Source organism: Entelurus aequoreus, linkage group LG06, assembly GCF_033978785.1.
Source record: "Entelurus aequoreus isolate RoL-2023_Sb linkage group LG06, RoL_Eaeq_v1.1, whole genome shotgun sequence".
In the NCBI taxonomy this organism is placed as follows: Eukaryota; Metazoa; Chordata; class Actinopteri; order Syngnathiformes; family Syngnathidae; genus Entelurus; species Entelurus aequoreus.
Genome location: NC_084736.1, coordinates 34978155 through 34993051, shown reverse-complemented (window position 1 = coordinate 34993051; position 14897 = coordinate 34978155). Strand labels below are relative to the sequence as shown.

Genomic DNA, 14897 nt, shown 5'->3' with positions numbered 1-14897 from the left:
TATGGTCAGTCTTCCCAAGTATTGAAGTGCTAACATGGTCAGTCTTCCCAAGTATTTAAGAGCTAACATGGTCAGTGTTTCCAAGTATTTAAGTGCTAACATGGTCAGTCTTCCCAAGTATTGTGAAGTGAAGTGAAGTGAATTACATTTATATAGCGCTTTTTCTCAAGTGACTCAAAGCGCTTTACATTGTGAAACCCAATATCTAAGTTACATTTAAACCAGTGTGGGTGGCACTGGGAGCAGGTGGGTAAAGTGTCTTGCCCAAGGACACAACGGCAGTGACTAGGATGGCGGAAGCGGGGATCGAACCTGCAACCCTCAAGTTGCTGGCACGGCCGCTCTACCAACCGAGCTATACCGTCCCAAGTATGACATGGTCAGTGTTCCCAAGTATTGAAGTGCTAACATGGTCAGGGTTTCCAAGTATTTAAGTGCTAACATGGTCAGTCTTCCTAGGTATTGACTAATATGGTCAGTCTTCCCAAGTATTTAAGTGCTAACATGGTCAGTGTTCCCAAAGTATTGAGGTGCTAACATGGTCAGTCTTCCCAAGTATTGAAGTGCTAACATGGTTAGTCTTCCCAAGTATTGAAGTGCTAACATGGTCAGTGTTCCCAAGTATTGAAGTGCTAACATGGTCTGTCTTCCCAAGTATTGAAGTGCTAACATGGTCAGTGTTCCCAAAGTATTGAGGTGCTAACATGGTCAGTGTTCCCGAGTATTGAAGTGCTAACATGGTCAGTGTTTCCAAGTATTTAAGTGCTAACATGGTCAGTCTTCCCAAGTATTTAAGTGCTAACATGGTCAGTCTTCCTAGGTATTGACTAATATGATCAGTCTTCCCAAGTATTTAAGTGCTAACATGGTCAGTGTTCCCAAAGTATTGAGGTGCTAACATGGTCAGTCTTCCCAAGTATTTAAGTGCTAACATGGTCAGTCTTCCCAAGTATTTAAGTGCTAACATGGTCAGTGTTTCCAAGTATTTAAGTGCTAACATGGTCAGTCTTCCCAAGTATTGAAGTGCTAACATGGTCAGTCTTCCCAAGTATTTAAGTGCTAACATGGTCATTCTTCCCAAGTACTGAAGTGCTAACATGATCAGTCTTCCCAAGTATTGAAGTGCTAACATGGTCAGTCTTCCCAAGTACTGAAGTGCTAACATGGTCAGTGTTCCCAAAGTATTGAGGTGCTAACATGGTCAGTCTTCCCAAGTATTTAAGTGCTAACATGGTCAGTCTTCCCAAGTATTTAAGTGCTAACATGGTCAGTGTTTCCAAGTATTTAAGTGCTAACATGGTCAGTCTTCCCAAGTATTGAAGTGCTAACATGGTCAGTCTTCCCAAGTATTTAAGTGCTAACATGGTCATTCTTCCCAAGTACTGAAGTGCTAACATGATCAGTCTTCCCAAGTATTGAAGTGCTAACATGGTCAGTCTTCCCAAGTACTGAAGTGCTAACATGATCAGTCTTCCCAAGTACTGAAATGCTAACATGATCAGTCTTCCCAAGTATTGAAGTGCTAACATGGTCATTCTTCCCAAGTACTGAAGTGCTAACATGATCAGTCTTCCCAAGTATTGAAGTGCTACCATGGTCAGTCTTCCCATGTTACGTCATTTTTTTCTTCTTTTATGGGCCTGAAAGAGTGGCAGCACATCACAGTAGCTCCTTTGACTTCCTTCATTTTCAGAATCAGAATCAGAATCAGAATCAGAATAGTTTTATTGCCATTGTTTGAGAACGGGTTCACAAACTAGGAATTTTTCTTGGTGCAAACGTGCGACATAAAACACATATAACACATATTTGGTAATAAAAAGAGCTGTAACTGAGCCATCAGATAGACTTTATTTGTTCTCAACTTTTCTTGCTTCTCTTTATCACTTCTCTTTTCCATAAACAACTAATTATGGTTCTCTGGCGCCTTTGTGTGTTTTTGTTACTTTTCTTTTTCTTTTCGGGCCGTTTTGTGTTTGGCTTTGATCAGTTGATTACCCAGTTGTGTTTGTTTACACACGCCAGGAGCTGTTTCTTTGTTTACACACGCCAGGAGCTGTTTGTTTGTTTACACATGCCAGGAGCAGTTTGTTTGTTTACACATGTCAGGAGCAGTTTGTTTGTTTGTTTACACACGCCAGGAGCTGTTTGTTTGCTTGTTTACACACGCCAGGAGCTGTTTGTTTGCTTGTTTACACACGCCAGGAGCTGTTTGTTTACACAAGCCAGGAGCTGCTTGTTTGTTTGTTTACACACACCAGGAGCTGTTTGTTTGTTTGGTTTTTTACACATGCCAGTAGCTGTTTGTTTGTTTACATACGCCAGGAGCAGTTTGTTTGTTTACACAAGCCAGGAGCTGTTTGTTTGTTTGTCTACACATGCCAGGAGCTGTTTTTTCGTTTTTTTGTTTTTGTTTACACACATCAGGAGCAGTTTGTTTGTTTGTTTACACAGGCCAGGAGCTATTTGTTTGTTTACACACATCAGGAGCAGTTTGTTTGTTTGTTTGTTTACACACGCCAGGAGCTGTTTGTTTGTTTGTTTACACATGCCAGGAGCTGTTTGTTTGTTTACACACGCCAGGAGCAGTTGGTTTGTTTGTTTACACAGGCCAGGAGCTGTTTGTTTGTTTGTTTACACACGCCAGGAGCTGTTTGTTTGTTTGTTTACACAGGCCAGGAGCTGTTTGTTTGTTTACACACACCAGGAGCTGTTTGCACTCTCCTTGCCAGCGCTATGGGGAGGATATTCTCATGGAACTATGGAAAAAGGGCCGGGGATGCCGTGCAGGCACAAAGATGGAGGAGCGGAGAAGGAAATTTAAGCCTGCAATTCCCTCGGTCCTCATGGGGAACGTCCAGTCTTTGGCGAATAAAATGGACGAATCGTTCGGGCTTGTCCGAACTCAAAAGGAGTACGCCGTGTGCAGTATCATGTGCTTTACGTAGACTTGGCTACATGCCGGACCACAGCGCGTCTCTACCCGGCTTCACAACCTCACGGGCGGATAGAGACACACTCCTGAGCAGTAAGAAGAAAGGCGGTGGGATTGCCATCTTGGTAAAGGAGAGGTAGTGTAATCCTGGACATGTTACTGTAAAGGAGTGTTCGTATGCCAGACATTGAACTTTTGGCTGTTGGAATTCATCCATCCATCCATCCATCTTCTACCGCTTGTCCCGTGAATTCGACCATATTATTTGCCAAGGGAGTTCACTTCTGTAATCTTCATCGGAGTGTACATCCCTCCTTCTACAGACGAGGCTGCTGCTTGCGACACCATTCATGCAGCAGTTGCTAGGCTACAGACCAAACACCCCGTTGCCCTCATTCTCATTTTGGGTGACTTTAATCATGCTTCTTTGGATTCAGTTTTACCCACTTTCCACAAGTATGTGCACTGTGCAACACGGGACAATAAAACTCTGGCCCTACTGTATGCTGCCCCCCTTGGGACGGTCTGATCACAATCTGGTGAATTAACACGTCATTATGTTCCTGCTGTGAGGAGGCAGCCTGTCTCAACAAAATCAGTGCGGACGCGGAACCAGGAAGCATGTCTCGCCCTGCAGGACTGTTTTGAGACCACAGACTGGGAAGTGCTCTGTAAGCCTCACGGGACAGACATTGACAGCATCACAGACTGCATCACAGAGTACATAAATGTCTGTGAGGACTAGGGATGATGTTCGAAACCGGTTCTCCCGGTTGTTCGATAAGAAAAAAAACGCTCGATAAGAAAATAACCGATTCCATGGACTCGAATCCCTTTTTCTTTTTTCTTTTGTCCTGTCCAGCTTCTCAGGCAAATCATATAGTTGATGTAGATGCCCATATCGGCTTTTCAGATTTACTTTACAAAAGAGAAGTGTAGTATATTATCATTTGATGCAGCCGGGCCGGAGCAGAAAGAGAAAAAAAGGAAGACAGAGGGGGGAATTGTGGGGACAAGAGGGGCATTAGACAGAGAGACAAAAACAACAACAGCAAACACAACAATAACAACAACAATAACAAACACAACAATAGAGCAACATCAGCAAATACGATATGTACAAATATGATGGTAAAAGTGATAGCAAAGAAGCAATTAGCGAAATAAATAATAATACAGAAATGACAATGAGCATTATTACACTACAAATGGAGCAATACAAATACCAATAGAAATAGCGCTATTGATAATGAACAATACCAATAATTTACCTCTATTATCAACAATACGGTTGTTCAAATGCAACAATACATTTACGTAATGATAACTAGAGATACAAAAGAATGCAGAAAAATGGAGGGGAAGAAAGAGAAGCAACCTATATTAACCTTGTAGATTTTTATAGTAGCAATAGGTTAAGCTTGGTCAGTGTGCCATGTGTTACCCAGTTTCCCCTAGAGCAACAACGTTAAGAAACTGTATGTTTGATGAAACGTGATTATGTGCATGAGTGTATGTATGCATATGTACTTGTATATGTACACAATGTGTATATGTATGTTTGTACAGTGAATGTATATGTACAGCATGTGTATGTTTGTACAGTGAATGTGCATGCGGATGTACGAACTTTGAGTATGTAGGTATGTACTGTATTTGTGTATGTATGTGGGAGCGTAGGTATCTATGTATGTATGTATGTATGTGTGAATAACGGTATGTATGTGAGTATATGTGTATTTGTATGTACAATATATTTGACTGCCAGTGTGTGTGGGAGCAAGAGTACGGCTCCAGCCACCCAGAGAGCCCAACCCACAAACAGTAGGTGTGGCGCCCAGGGAACCAGGGACCACCGGCCCCACGCAGCCAGGCCGGCCAGCGACAGGAACCCCAGAGCCGGGCCCATCGTGCCACCCGTAAGAGCCAGCAGCAGGCCGCAGACAGACGCACCCGGCAGAGGACAAGGCACGAGAGAAGCAGGGGACAGCCAGACCTCAAGCCAGCGAGAGACCACACCCAACACGGGCAAAAAGGCGGGACGCCCTGCCCGGGGGGCCCAGAGACTCCCCGCAACTTAAAGTGGATCATATCGGTACAATGTTTAACTTCATTACTTAATCCATTCCATCATTTAATTCCACATACTAATGCTAAAGACTTAATAACAGACACCATAGTCTCCACATTCAGCTAATTGCCCCCCTAATTCTATGCTGTGTCTGTCCCTCATTTTCCCTCCAGGACAAGTATGTGCAGTCATTCCTGGAGGAGGCCACACTGATGGACCCCAGAAGGATGTTCCAATAGCAGCAGAAGTGCACTTTTTGGAGAGCTGTATTATTTTCAGTTTTGTGCCCAAGGGACTGATTTTATTTAACACTATATTGTTATTTATACACCTATAGTGATCACAGAGACAGGTTGTTTTTGTGTTACTGTATATATTTGTTTTTCTGAAAAATCCCACTTAATAAACTTTGGGTAACAACAGTCAATATTTATTTATTTTATTTTATTTCTTTAGGGGGGTAACAACAGTCAATATTTATTGATTTATTTTTGATTTATTTTTTTCTTATAAAATAAAAGTGAGCTTTTTTTAAACCAAATATTGTGTGGTTTTTTCCATTTACAACAACCTATCTGGATTCGATAAGAGAATCGATAAGGAATCGGTTCGATAGGAGGATTCGATAATGGGCTCAAACTCGATAATTTCTTATCAAACATAATCCCTAGTGAGGACTGCATCATCCCTACAAAAACTGTCCAATGTTACCCAAAAAATAAGCCCTGGATCACCAGCCAGCTAAAGGTGCTGCTGAATAAAAAGAAGCTTGCCTTCAGATCTGGTGATCGGGAAGAGTTGAGGAGGATACCAGCTTAAAGTTCAGCTGCAAGAAGGAAAAGATGCCTACAGAAGGAAGCTAGAGGTCAAATTCCAACAGAATAACACTTGTGATGTGTGGAAGAGCATGAAAACCATCACAGGCTTCAACAACAAAGCCAAACTGCTGGATGGGGATGTAGATAGAGCCAACCAGCTGAATTTTTTTTTCAATAGATTTAGCAATGCACCCCTTACTAACCCTCCCCCCACTATTCCTGTCCTCACACCTCCCCTGACCATCTATCCACAAACTCCTTCACTGTTGCCTGCCACTGCTGTTTCTTATCCCCCCACTTCCACCCCCACTGAGAAAGCCAGCCCGGTGTGTCTGACACCTGGACATGTGAGACGACAGCTGAAGAGAGTCAACCCAAGTCAGCAGGCCCTGACCGAGTCAACCCCTGGGTCCTGAAGACTTGTGCTGCTCAGCTGGCTGAGATCCTGCACTTCATCTTCAACCTGAGTCTGAAGTTAGAAAGGATACCAGCGCTATGGAAAACATCCTGCATAGTGCCGGTGCCCAAAAAGCCCACCCCATCGGGCTTGAATGACTTCAGACCCGTTGCCCTGACGTCTCATGTCATGAAGGTCCTCGAGGGACTTGTGCTGGATCAGCTGAGACCCCTGGTGGCTCTTACCCTGGACCCTCTGCAGTTTGCATATCAGCCCCATGTAGGAGGGGATGTTGCTGTTATCTACCTTCTGCATCGTGCTCACTCTCACCTGGATGGTGGGAGGGGCTCTGTGAGGATCATGTTATTTGATTTCTCCAGTGCCTTTAACACCATTCAGCCAATTCTGATGAGTGACAAGTTGCTCAGGATGGGTGTCATTCATCCACTGTCTCCTGGATCACTGATTACTTGTCTGACAGGCCCCAGTTTGTGCGACTGGGGAGCTCCCTGTTGGATACTATGGTCAGTGGTGTAGGTGCTCCACAGTCCTGTCTCCTATCCTGTTCACCCTGTACACCTCAGACTTCCAGTATAGTTCCAGGTCCTGCCACCTGCAGAAATACTCCGATGACTCTGCTGTGGTCGGGTGTATCAGAGAGGGACAGGAATTGGAGTACAGGACACTTATCGCTGACTTTGTGGAGTGGTCTCAGGCGAACCATCTGCTCCTTAATGTGGACAAGACCAAGGAGCTGGTCATGGACTTCAAGAAGAGAATGACCTCTGTGGAGCCCATCAAGATCCAGGGCCGGGAGGTGGCAGTAGTGGGGAAGTACAAGTACCTGGGAGTCCACTTGAACAGCAGACAGGACTGGAAGGACAACAGCAAAGCTGTTTACAGGAAGGGCATGAACAGACTCTTTCTCCTGAGGTAGCTTAGGTCCTTTAATGTGTGCAGCAAGGTGTTGGAGATCTTTTATCAGTCTGTTGTTGCCAGTGCCCTGTACTTTGCAGCTGTTTGTTGGGGAAGCAGTACCAGGACACTGGACAAAGGGTTTGTGTCAGTGAGGGACAGGAGGACAAAGTGTTTGTGTCAGTGAGGGACAGGAGGACAAAGTGTTTGTGTCAGTGAGAGACAAGAGGACAGTGGACAAAGTGCTGGCCATCATGGACAATCCACTCCAGCAGACAATTGAGGGACAGTGGAGTTCATACTCCAACAGGCTCCTTCAGTTTGGTTCCCACAGTGTTGGATTGAAGAAGTCCTTCATTCCACACTCCATCCAGCTGTATAAAAGACTGGCTATACAGCAGTAGATGCTATCTGTCTATTACCTGACACCTGACATGTTAACTACCTCTCTTTCTTTATTATGTTTGTAATCTACACTCACAAAAACATGCTAACATGTAAAGTGGGTCACTCACAAACACATGCTGACATGTAAAGTGGGTCACTCACAAACACGTGTGTGGGGGGCGTGGCCTGCGGCGGAACGGGGTGTGTCAGGACCGGCCTCGAAAACAGCGACATGTGCGTAGTTGGCCCAGGTGGTCCTTGTTATTTAATCACCTGTTGCCTTTATTAGCAGCAGCCGTAATGAGACGAGTAGTGGGAGTTGGAGGTGCTGCTGAGAGACAGACGCAGAAAAGACACTTTGCTGAAAAGCAAAATACTTCTCAAGATTTGAGGAAAAATAAACAGTGTTATACCCAGAATTCCGGGCTCTCCTGGCAGTGTGTGGTGGTCTGAAGAACCTACTAGAGGGCAACCTCTACAATTGGTGCCCAACAAGCCAGACCACCCAAGGAGATGGAAGCCGACCCCCTGACGGCTTTGTCGAGTGTTCTCGCGGAGGTGACAGCGGCCAACTGTCAACAGCTGGAGGCGGTCCGGAGTGGCACCGCCAACATCAGCGGGCGTCTCCATGCATGAAGGAAGAGGAGGACCCCTATGCCTTCATAGACATTTTTGTGGCCACAGCGGAGGCATGTGCGTGGCCGAAAGAGGAGTGGGGAGTGCGCCTTTTGCCGCTGCTGGCGGGGGAGGCACAGCGAGCGGCGCTTAGCCTACCGGCGGCCTCCCGCGTGCACTTCCCGGACCTGAGGAGGGCGGTGCTGGAACGGACCGGTTGCACCGGCCAGGACACCGACGCCGGTTCCGGGCACTGCGTCTGGGGACAGAGGACCGCCCATTCGTGCTCGGGCAGCAGCTCCGGGACGCGGCGACACGTTGGCTGCAGCCAAGAGAGGGCGACGACCAGGTGATGGAGTGGTTGGTCACAGAGCAGTTCTTGGAGGTGATCCCAGCGCGGATGACGGCCTGGGTCCGTTACCACCGGCCCCAAGACCTGGCCGCAGCAGTGATGCTCGCCGAGGACCACCTGGCGGTGCACCGCGAGGCGCAAAGAGAGACGACCGTGGAGGCAGCCGAGCGGCCAGCACCAACACCGCGCAGAGCGAGCGCGCAGAGGGAGGAGGCGGCGCCGCCGGTTCCACGGCGCCGCGCAGTTGTCTCTTTTGTGTGTGCTTCCTCGCAGGTCACGGCTGCTGCGAATACAGTGCTTCCCGCGCAGACGGCCCCTCAAACGCTTGGGCAGGCGTGCTGGAGGCGTGGGCAGCTCGATCGCGTGCATCAGGGACCTCCACGTGTGGGGGTGGGGCAGGTGATCCGGGTTGCCGGCCCTCCGGCGCCCTCCCCCGGTCCGAGTGAGACGTACTGTATGCCGGTAAGGATACAAGGGAGTACACACCGGGCGATGGTGGATTCGGGCTGCGAGCAGTCCATGATCCACCAGAACCTGGTTCGATCCGGGGCTATGAGACAGGCAACGCGGGTGAAAATTAAATGTGTTCATGGGGATGTGCACGAGTACCCTGTGGTGCCAGTAGAAATTTGGTGTAATAAAAAAATATATAGTGTCAAGGTTGCTGTAAGTGCGCACCTTACGCACCCCGTAATTTTGGGTACAAATTGGCCGGGTTTAACCATTTAGTGACACAATGTGAACAGCGCGGGTATACCCTCATTTTGCCATTATTAGGGATAGATTATACCGAGTGAGTCGTGACACTCAGACAGGAGAAGAAATCACCCAGTTGTTGGTGCCGAAACGCCGTCGGGAAAAGATTTTCCAGGCGGCGCACGTCAACCCCATGGCTGGCCACATGGGGTATGATAAGACACTCAATCGGGTAATGGTCTGATTCCATTGGCCGGGCATCCGGGCAGACGTGCGCCGCTGGTGTGCTGCCTGCCCGGACTGCCAGCTGGTCAATCCGGCGGCCACCCTCAAGGCGCCCTTGCGCCCATTACCACTCTTGGATGTCCCATTCGAAAGGATTGGCATGGACCTCATCGGACCATTCCACCGAGCACACAAGGATATTGTTTTGCGCTAGTTCTGGTGGATTATGCAACTTGTTATCCCGAAGCAGTGCCGCTGCGCTCCATCTCTGCAAAGAGTGTAGCGCAAGCGCTGTTTCAGGTCATCTCCCGAGTCGGAATCCCGAAGGAGATTCTGACTGACCAGGGCACGTCCTTTATGTCACGCACGATAAAGGAACTATACGGATTATTGGGAATTAAGGCGATCTGAACCTGTGTATACCACCCGCAAACTGACGGGCTGGTTGAGCGGCTGAATAAGATGCTGAAAACCATGATCCGTAAGTTTACGCACAAGGACAAACCAAATTGGGATAAATGGTTGGAGCCCTTACTGTTTGCAATGCGGGAGGTACCCCAGGCCTCCACAGGGTTTTCCCCTTTTGAAATATTATACGGCAGGAAGCAGTGCCAGCAGACGTTTGAGAGAGTGAAAAAGGCCCTCTGCGAGGAGCCGGTTATGCACATGCATGATTTTTCTCTCCTCTTTTGTCTGCAGGCAGACGCGTCGGGCTGAGGGCTGGGAGCTGTTCTGTCCCAGCAGGTGGGGGACGTCGACCGCCCCATTCTGTACATCAGCCGATCGGGAGGCGAGGTACAGCACTGTGGAGAGGGAGTGCCTCGCCATCTGGTGGGCGGTCGGTTCCCTCCGGTACTACCTCCTGGGGCGCTCATTCAGCCTCTGCTCGGACCACAAACCCCTCCAGTGGCTTCACCGCATGAAGGATGCCAACGCGCGGCTCACCCGTTGGTATCTAGCTTTACAACCCTACAATTTCAGAGTGATCCACAGACTGGGGGCGCAGATGGCCGTGGCTGACTTCCTCTCCCGCTCCCTCACGGGGGGAGGGGGGGAGTAGGCCCGGCCGGACGGCTTCCCGGCCGGACGGCTTCCCGGCCTGCGTCTGGCGGTGGAGGTATGTGGAGGGGGGGGGCGTGGCCTGCGGTTCTGCCGCGGAACGGGGTGTGTCAGGACCGGCCTCGAAGACAGCGACAGGTGCGTACATGGCCCAGGTGGGCCTTGTTATCTAATCACCTGTTGCCTTTATTAGCAGCAGCCGTAATGAGACGAGTAGTGGGAGTTGGAGGTGCTGCTGAGAGACACAGATGCAGAAAAGACACTTTGCTGAAAAGCAAAAGACTTTTCACGATTTGAGGAAAACTAAAACAGTGTTATACCCAGAATTCCGGGCTCTCCTGGCAGTGTGTGGTGGTCTGAAGAACCCACTAGAGGGCAACCTCTACAATATGCTAACAAGTATAGTGGGTCACTCACAAACACATGCTAACATGTAAAGTGGGTCACTCACAAACCCATGCTAACATGTAAAGTGTGAGAACATTTCCTCTTCTTCTTTTTCAAAACATGAAGTCATTTTGCAAAGTTCTTACATCTGTGACACACCAGCCATTAAAGCCTACTGCGTCTCACTCACCTTTATTCTATTGTGTTGTTTATTGTATGTTATTCTATTGTGTTGTTTATTGTATGTTATTCTATTGTGTTGTTTATTGTATGTTATTCTGTTGTGTTGTTTATTGTAAGTTATTCTGTTGTGTTGTTTATTGTATGTTATTCTATTGTGTTGTTTATTGTATGTTATTCTGTTGTGTTGTTTATTGTATGTTATTCTGTTGTGTTGTTTATTGTATGTTATTCTGTTTTGTTGTTTATTGTATGTTATTCTGTTGTGTTGTTTATTGTAGGTTTTTCTATTGTGTTGTTTATTGTATGTTATTCTGTTGTGTTGTTTATTGTATGTTATTATGGCATGTTGTTTATTGTATGTTATTCTGTTGTGTTGTTTATTGTAGGTTTTTCTATTGTGTTGTTTATTGTATGTTATTCTGTTGTGTTGTTTATTGTATGTTATTATGGCATGTTGTTTATTGTATGTTATTCTGAAATTATTATGAAAGACATGATGTATTATTGTTATTATTATTAAAGACATGATGTATTTGTGGGGAGGCGGGGCCGGAGGACCGACGGCGAGGCGTGCTGCGCCGGAGCCCGCTCCAAGATGGCGGCGAGGAGGCGGGGACGGCGAGCAAGCGGCGAGACGGTGCGCGCCGAGAGCGATGCGGCAATTGTGACCAGGTGCGGGGATCGCGCACCTGGTCACAATCAGCTGATCCCCTCGCGGTGTTTAAAAAGACAGCAGCCGAGAACGACGGGGGAGAAGGAGGTGGAGAGCCAGAAGTGCGGGAGGAGCGAGAGAGACGGAGCACAAGACGCAGACGAAGACGCGGCCAGCTGAAAAGCTAAAGCAGACGGCGGAGCAGCAGAGGGAGGCGCAGCTAAAAAGCGACCCGACCTGAAGGCACCCTTTATTGAAATAATAAAGAAGTCAACCCTGCTCGCAGCTATGTTTTCCTTTGATGGTCCTGCGAACCCGCACGACAGCGAGAGGCTGTCACAGTATTATTGTTATTATTATTAAAGACATGATGTATTATTGTTATTATTATTAAAGACATGATGTGGGACTTTGGGAAGAAGGATGTGCTCTCAGCCTCGCTAAGAGTGTTAGCTTCTACCTTGTTAGCTAGCTGAGATGAAGTTGTGTGAAAAATAACTTCAACGATCATGTTAGTCAAAGTCAGCCTGATAAACTTTGTCGACTGTCGACATTAATTCAAGTACTTCTTAAAGCAGCCTCATTTTGCAATGTTGTAAAAAAGACACTTTAATTAACGCACGCACGCTCGCACGCGTGCACGTACGTACGTACGCACCCCCCCCCACACACACACATATATATATATATATATATATACGCCTGAGCATATTTAAATAAGTATATAGTTATAGACACATTTACATACAGTATCTAAAAATTTGCCATCTTTTGAGTACAGAAACTTACGTTCTCCTGAATTTGATGTTGTCCTTAATAAAGACGGGCATCTGTCTTTGGACCAACTGTTTGTCAGGAACCTTCTTTTTCTGCACAACACAAAGTCACACAAAAGTAACACAATGTTAAGTGTTGACGTGACGACTATTTGTCTCCCTCCTTCTACATCCATACTATAAGTTTTTACATCATACTATAGGTGTCTACATCACACTAAGTTTTATACATCATACTGTAAGTTTCTACATCATACTGTAAGATTCTACAGCCGTACTGTAAGTTTGTATGTAGAAATGTACAGTATGGATGTGATCCACTTTGTAAGTTAACTTACAAAGAGGATCATATCCATACTGTACATTTCTACATCCATACTGTACGTTTCTATATCTATACTGTACATTTCTACATCCATAATGTACGTTTCTACATCCATACTGTACGTTTCTATATCTATACAGTATGTTTCTACATCCATAATGTACGTTTCAACATCCATACTGTACGTTTCTACATCCATACTGTACATTTCTATATCTATACAGTACGTTTCTACATCCATACTGTACATTTCTATACCCACACAGCAGAAGACTGCTATACGGATCCGCCTTCAAGTCGCCCAACCCGCGTTACTGTCACATTCGTTTTGGCTCCGCCTAGAGGATACAGCTCCGCCTCTGAAAATTGTACGGTCAGACAGCTGATCCTGAGCGGACTCGTGTCTGATTCGCATACGCGGACGCGACAAACCAAACCGGCGCGCGCCGCCTAGAGTTATAGGCTCCGCCTACGCGCGCTGAGCCGACCAATGTCTGCACCCGCAGACGTGGACGCGCCTACTAGCGTGTACGCGCATGAGCCAAGATCTCTGGACTTTCTTTGCTGGAACACGAACGTAAGTATAGATTTATTGATTTATTGCTACATTCGCAGTAAAGATCAGCCTTTGTGTTTCCATCATCGTTTATGTATGATTGTAATGACGTTGTTTGATATTAGGACTAGCAGTAAAACTTTATATTCTGTAAAAAAAGGCTTTATTTCCAGCGCCGCCTCCCAGAATGCTTTGCATGGGGACGTGCGTCTGACGTCACGTATACAGAAAATTCGAAATGGCTGCACGCGGTAGGTGAGGCCCGAGCGAAGAAAAGTGGAAAAGATTGTTATTCGTCAAAAAACCCACACAACGACGGTCATTTTTTCGCCGTGCTATTGTAAAATTGTCTTTTATCTGTGTTTTGTGTTCCGGGGGACCCCGACTCCAGAATGTGAAAGTTTCCCGCGTGAAGCCGGTGAGTAAAAAGTTCAATACAGTTAACTTAGGCCATCTTTTGTTAGACGCTGTGAATGTGTGTAGGTTACATGCTACGATATTCCACATATTTCCAACTGCTTGAAACGAAAGCGTATTACTTTATTGTCAGTGTTGTTTAGGCCCAGGTCGCTAACGTTACTGCGTTAGTCAACAACGTAACGCTAGTGGAAACAGCCGTTCTTTGCCATTAATATGAGTGTGTATTATTTCTTTCTTTGTTCTTTAGTGGAGCTCGAGATCCTGTTTACTGTGGACTAGCTGTGTGTGACGCCATGTTGTTTTTGTTTCCATTACAAAAAAAGGTATGTCTATGTGTTTTTTGGCATAGTTAATTGTAGAAAAAAATATAAAATGAGGTGATGTGAGTGTGAAAAATTGCTGCACATATTAAGGATCCTTTTTCTTGATATATATATTTTTGTTATTTGCTGATGTATATATTTTATATGCTGTTTTTTATTTAATTAATTTATTAGAGACTATTTTATGCTTTATTTACCTTTTTTTATTATTATTATTTTATTTACTATTATTATTATTATTATTTCCACATGTAAGCATAAATAATTGATCATATTAGTACATTGTTTGATTGCTTTGCTTAATGCATTCCATAATTTAATTCCACATACTGATATACTGAAGGTCTTAAGTGTTGTACGTGCGTACAAATGTTTTAAATTACATTTCTCTCTAAGATTATTTTTCTCCTCTTTTTTTGAGAAGAATTGTTGTATATTCTTGGGTAGCAGGTTATAGTTTGCTTTGTTTATAATTTTAGCTCTTTGCAAATTCACTATGTCGTGGAATTTCAGTATCTTTGATTCAATAAATAAAGGATTTGTGTGTTCTCTATATCCAACATTATATATTATTCTAACTGATCTTTTTTGTAACACCGTTAATGAATGAAGTGTACTTTTGTAATTATTTCCCCATATTTCTACACAATAACTCAGATATGTAACACTAGTGAACAGTAGAGAATATGAAGTGATTTCTTGTCTAGAACATGTTTTGCTTTATTCATTATTGACGTGTTTCTTGCTACTTTATATTGTATATTTTTTACTTGAGATTTCCAGTTCAATTTATCATCAATCATTA

The 14897-nt window shown here is 45.5% G+C and overlaps 1 protein-coding gene across 2 annotated transcripts in view; it reads right to left on the bottom strand.

Annotated features, from left to right (window-relative positions):
* Positions 1-14897, bottom strand: part of LOC133652171 (uncharacterized protein C7orf57 homolog) — a 78451-nt gene that overhangs the window by 4822 nt on the left and 58732 nt on the right. Inside the window, exon 6 of one of the 2 annotated variants that reach the window (XM_062050613.1) lies at positions 12482-12561. The exons of the other annotated variant lie outside the window; for it this stretch is intronic. Within the exon in view, the coding sequence (XP_061906597.1) occupies positions 12482-12561 (80 nt within the window). The remainder of the gene's footprint in view (positions 1-12481; positions 12562-14897) is intronic. 2 annotated transcript variants of the gene reach the window in all.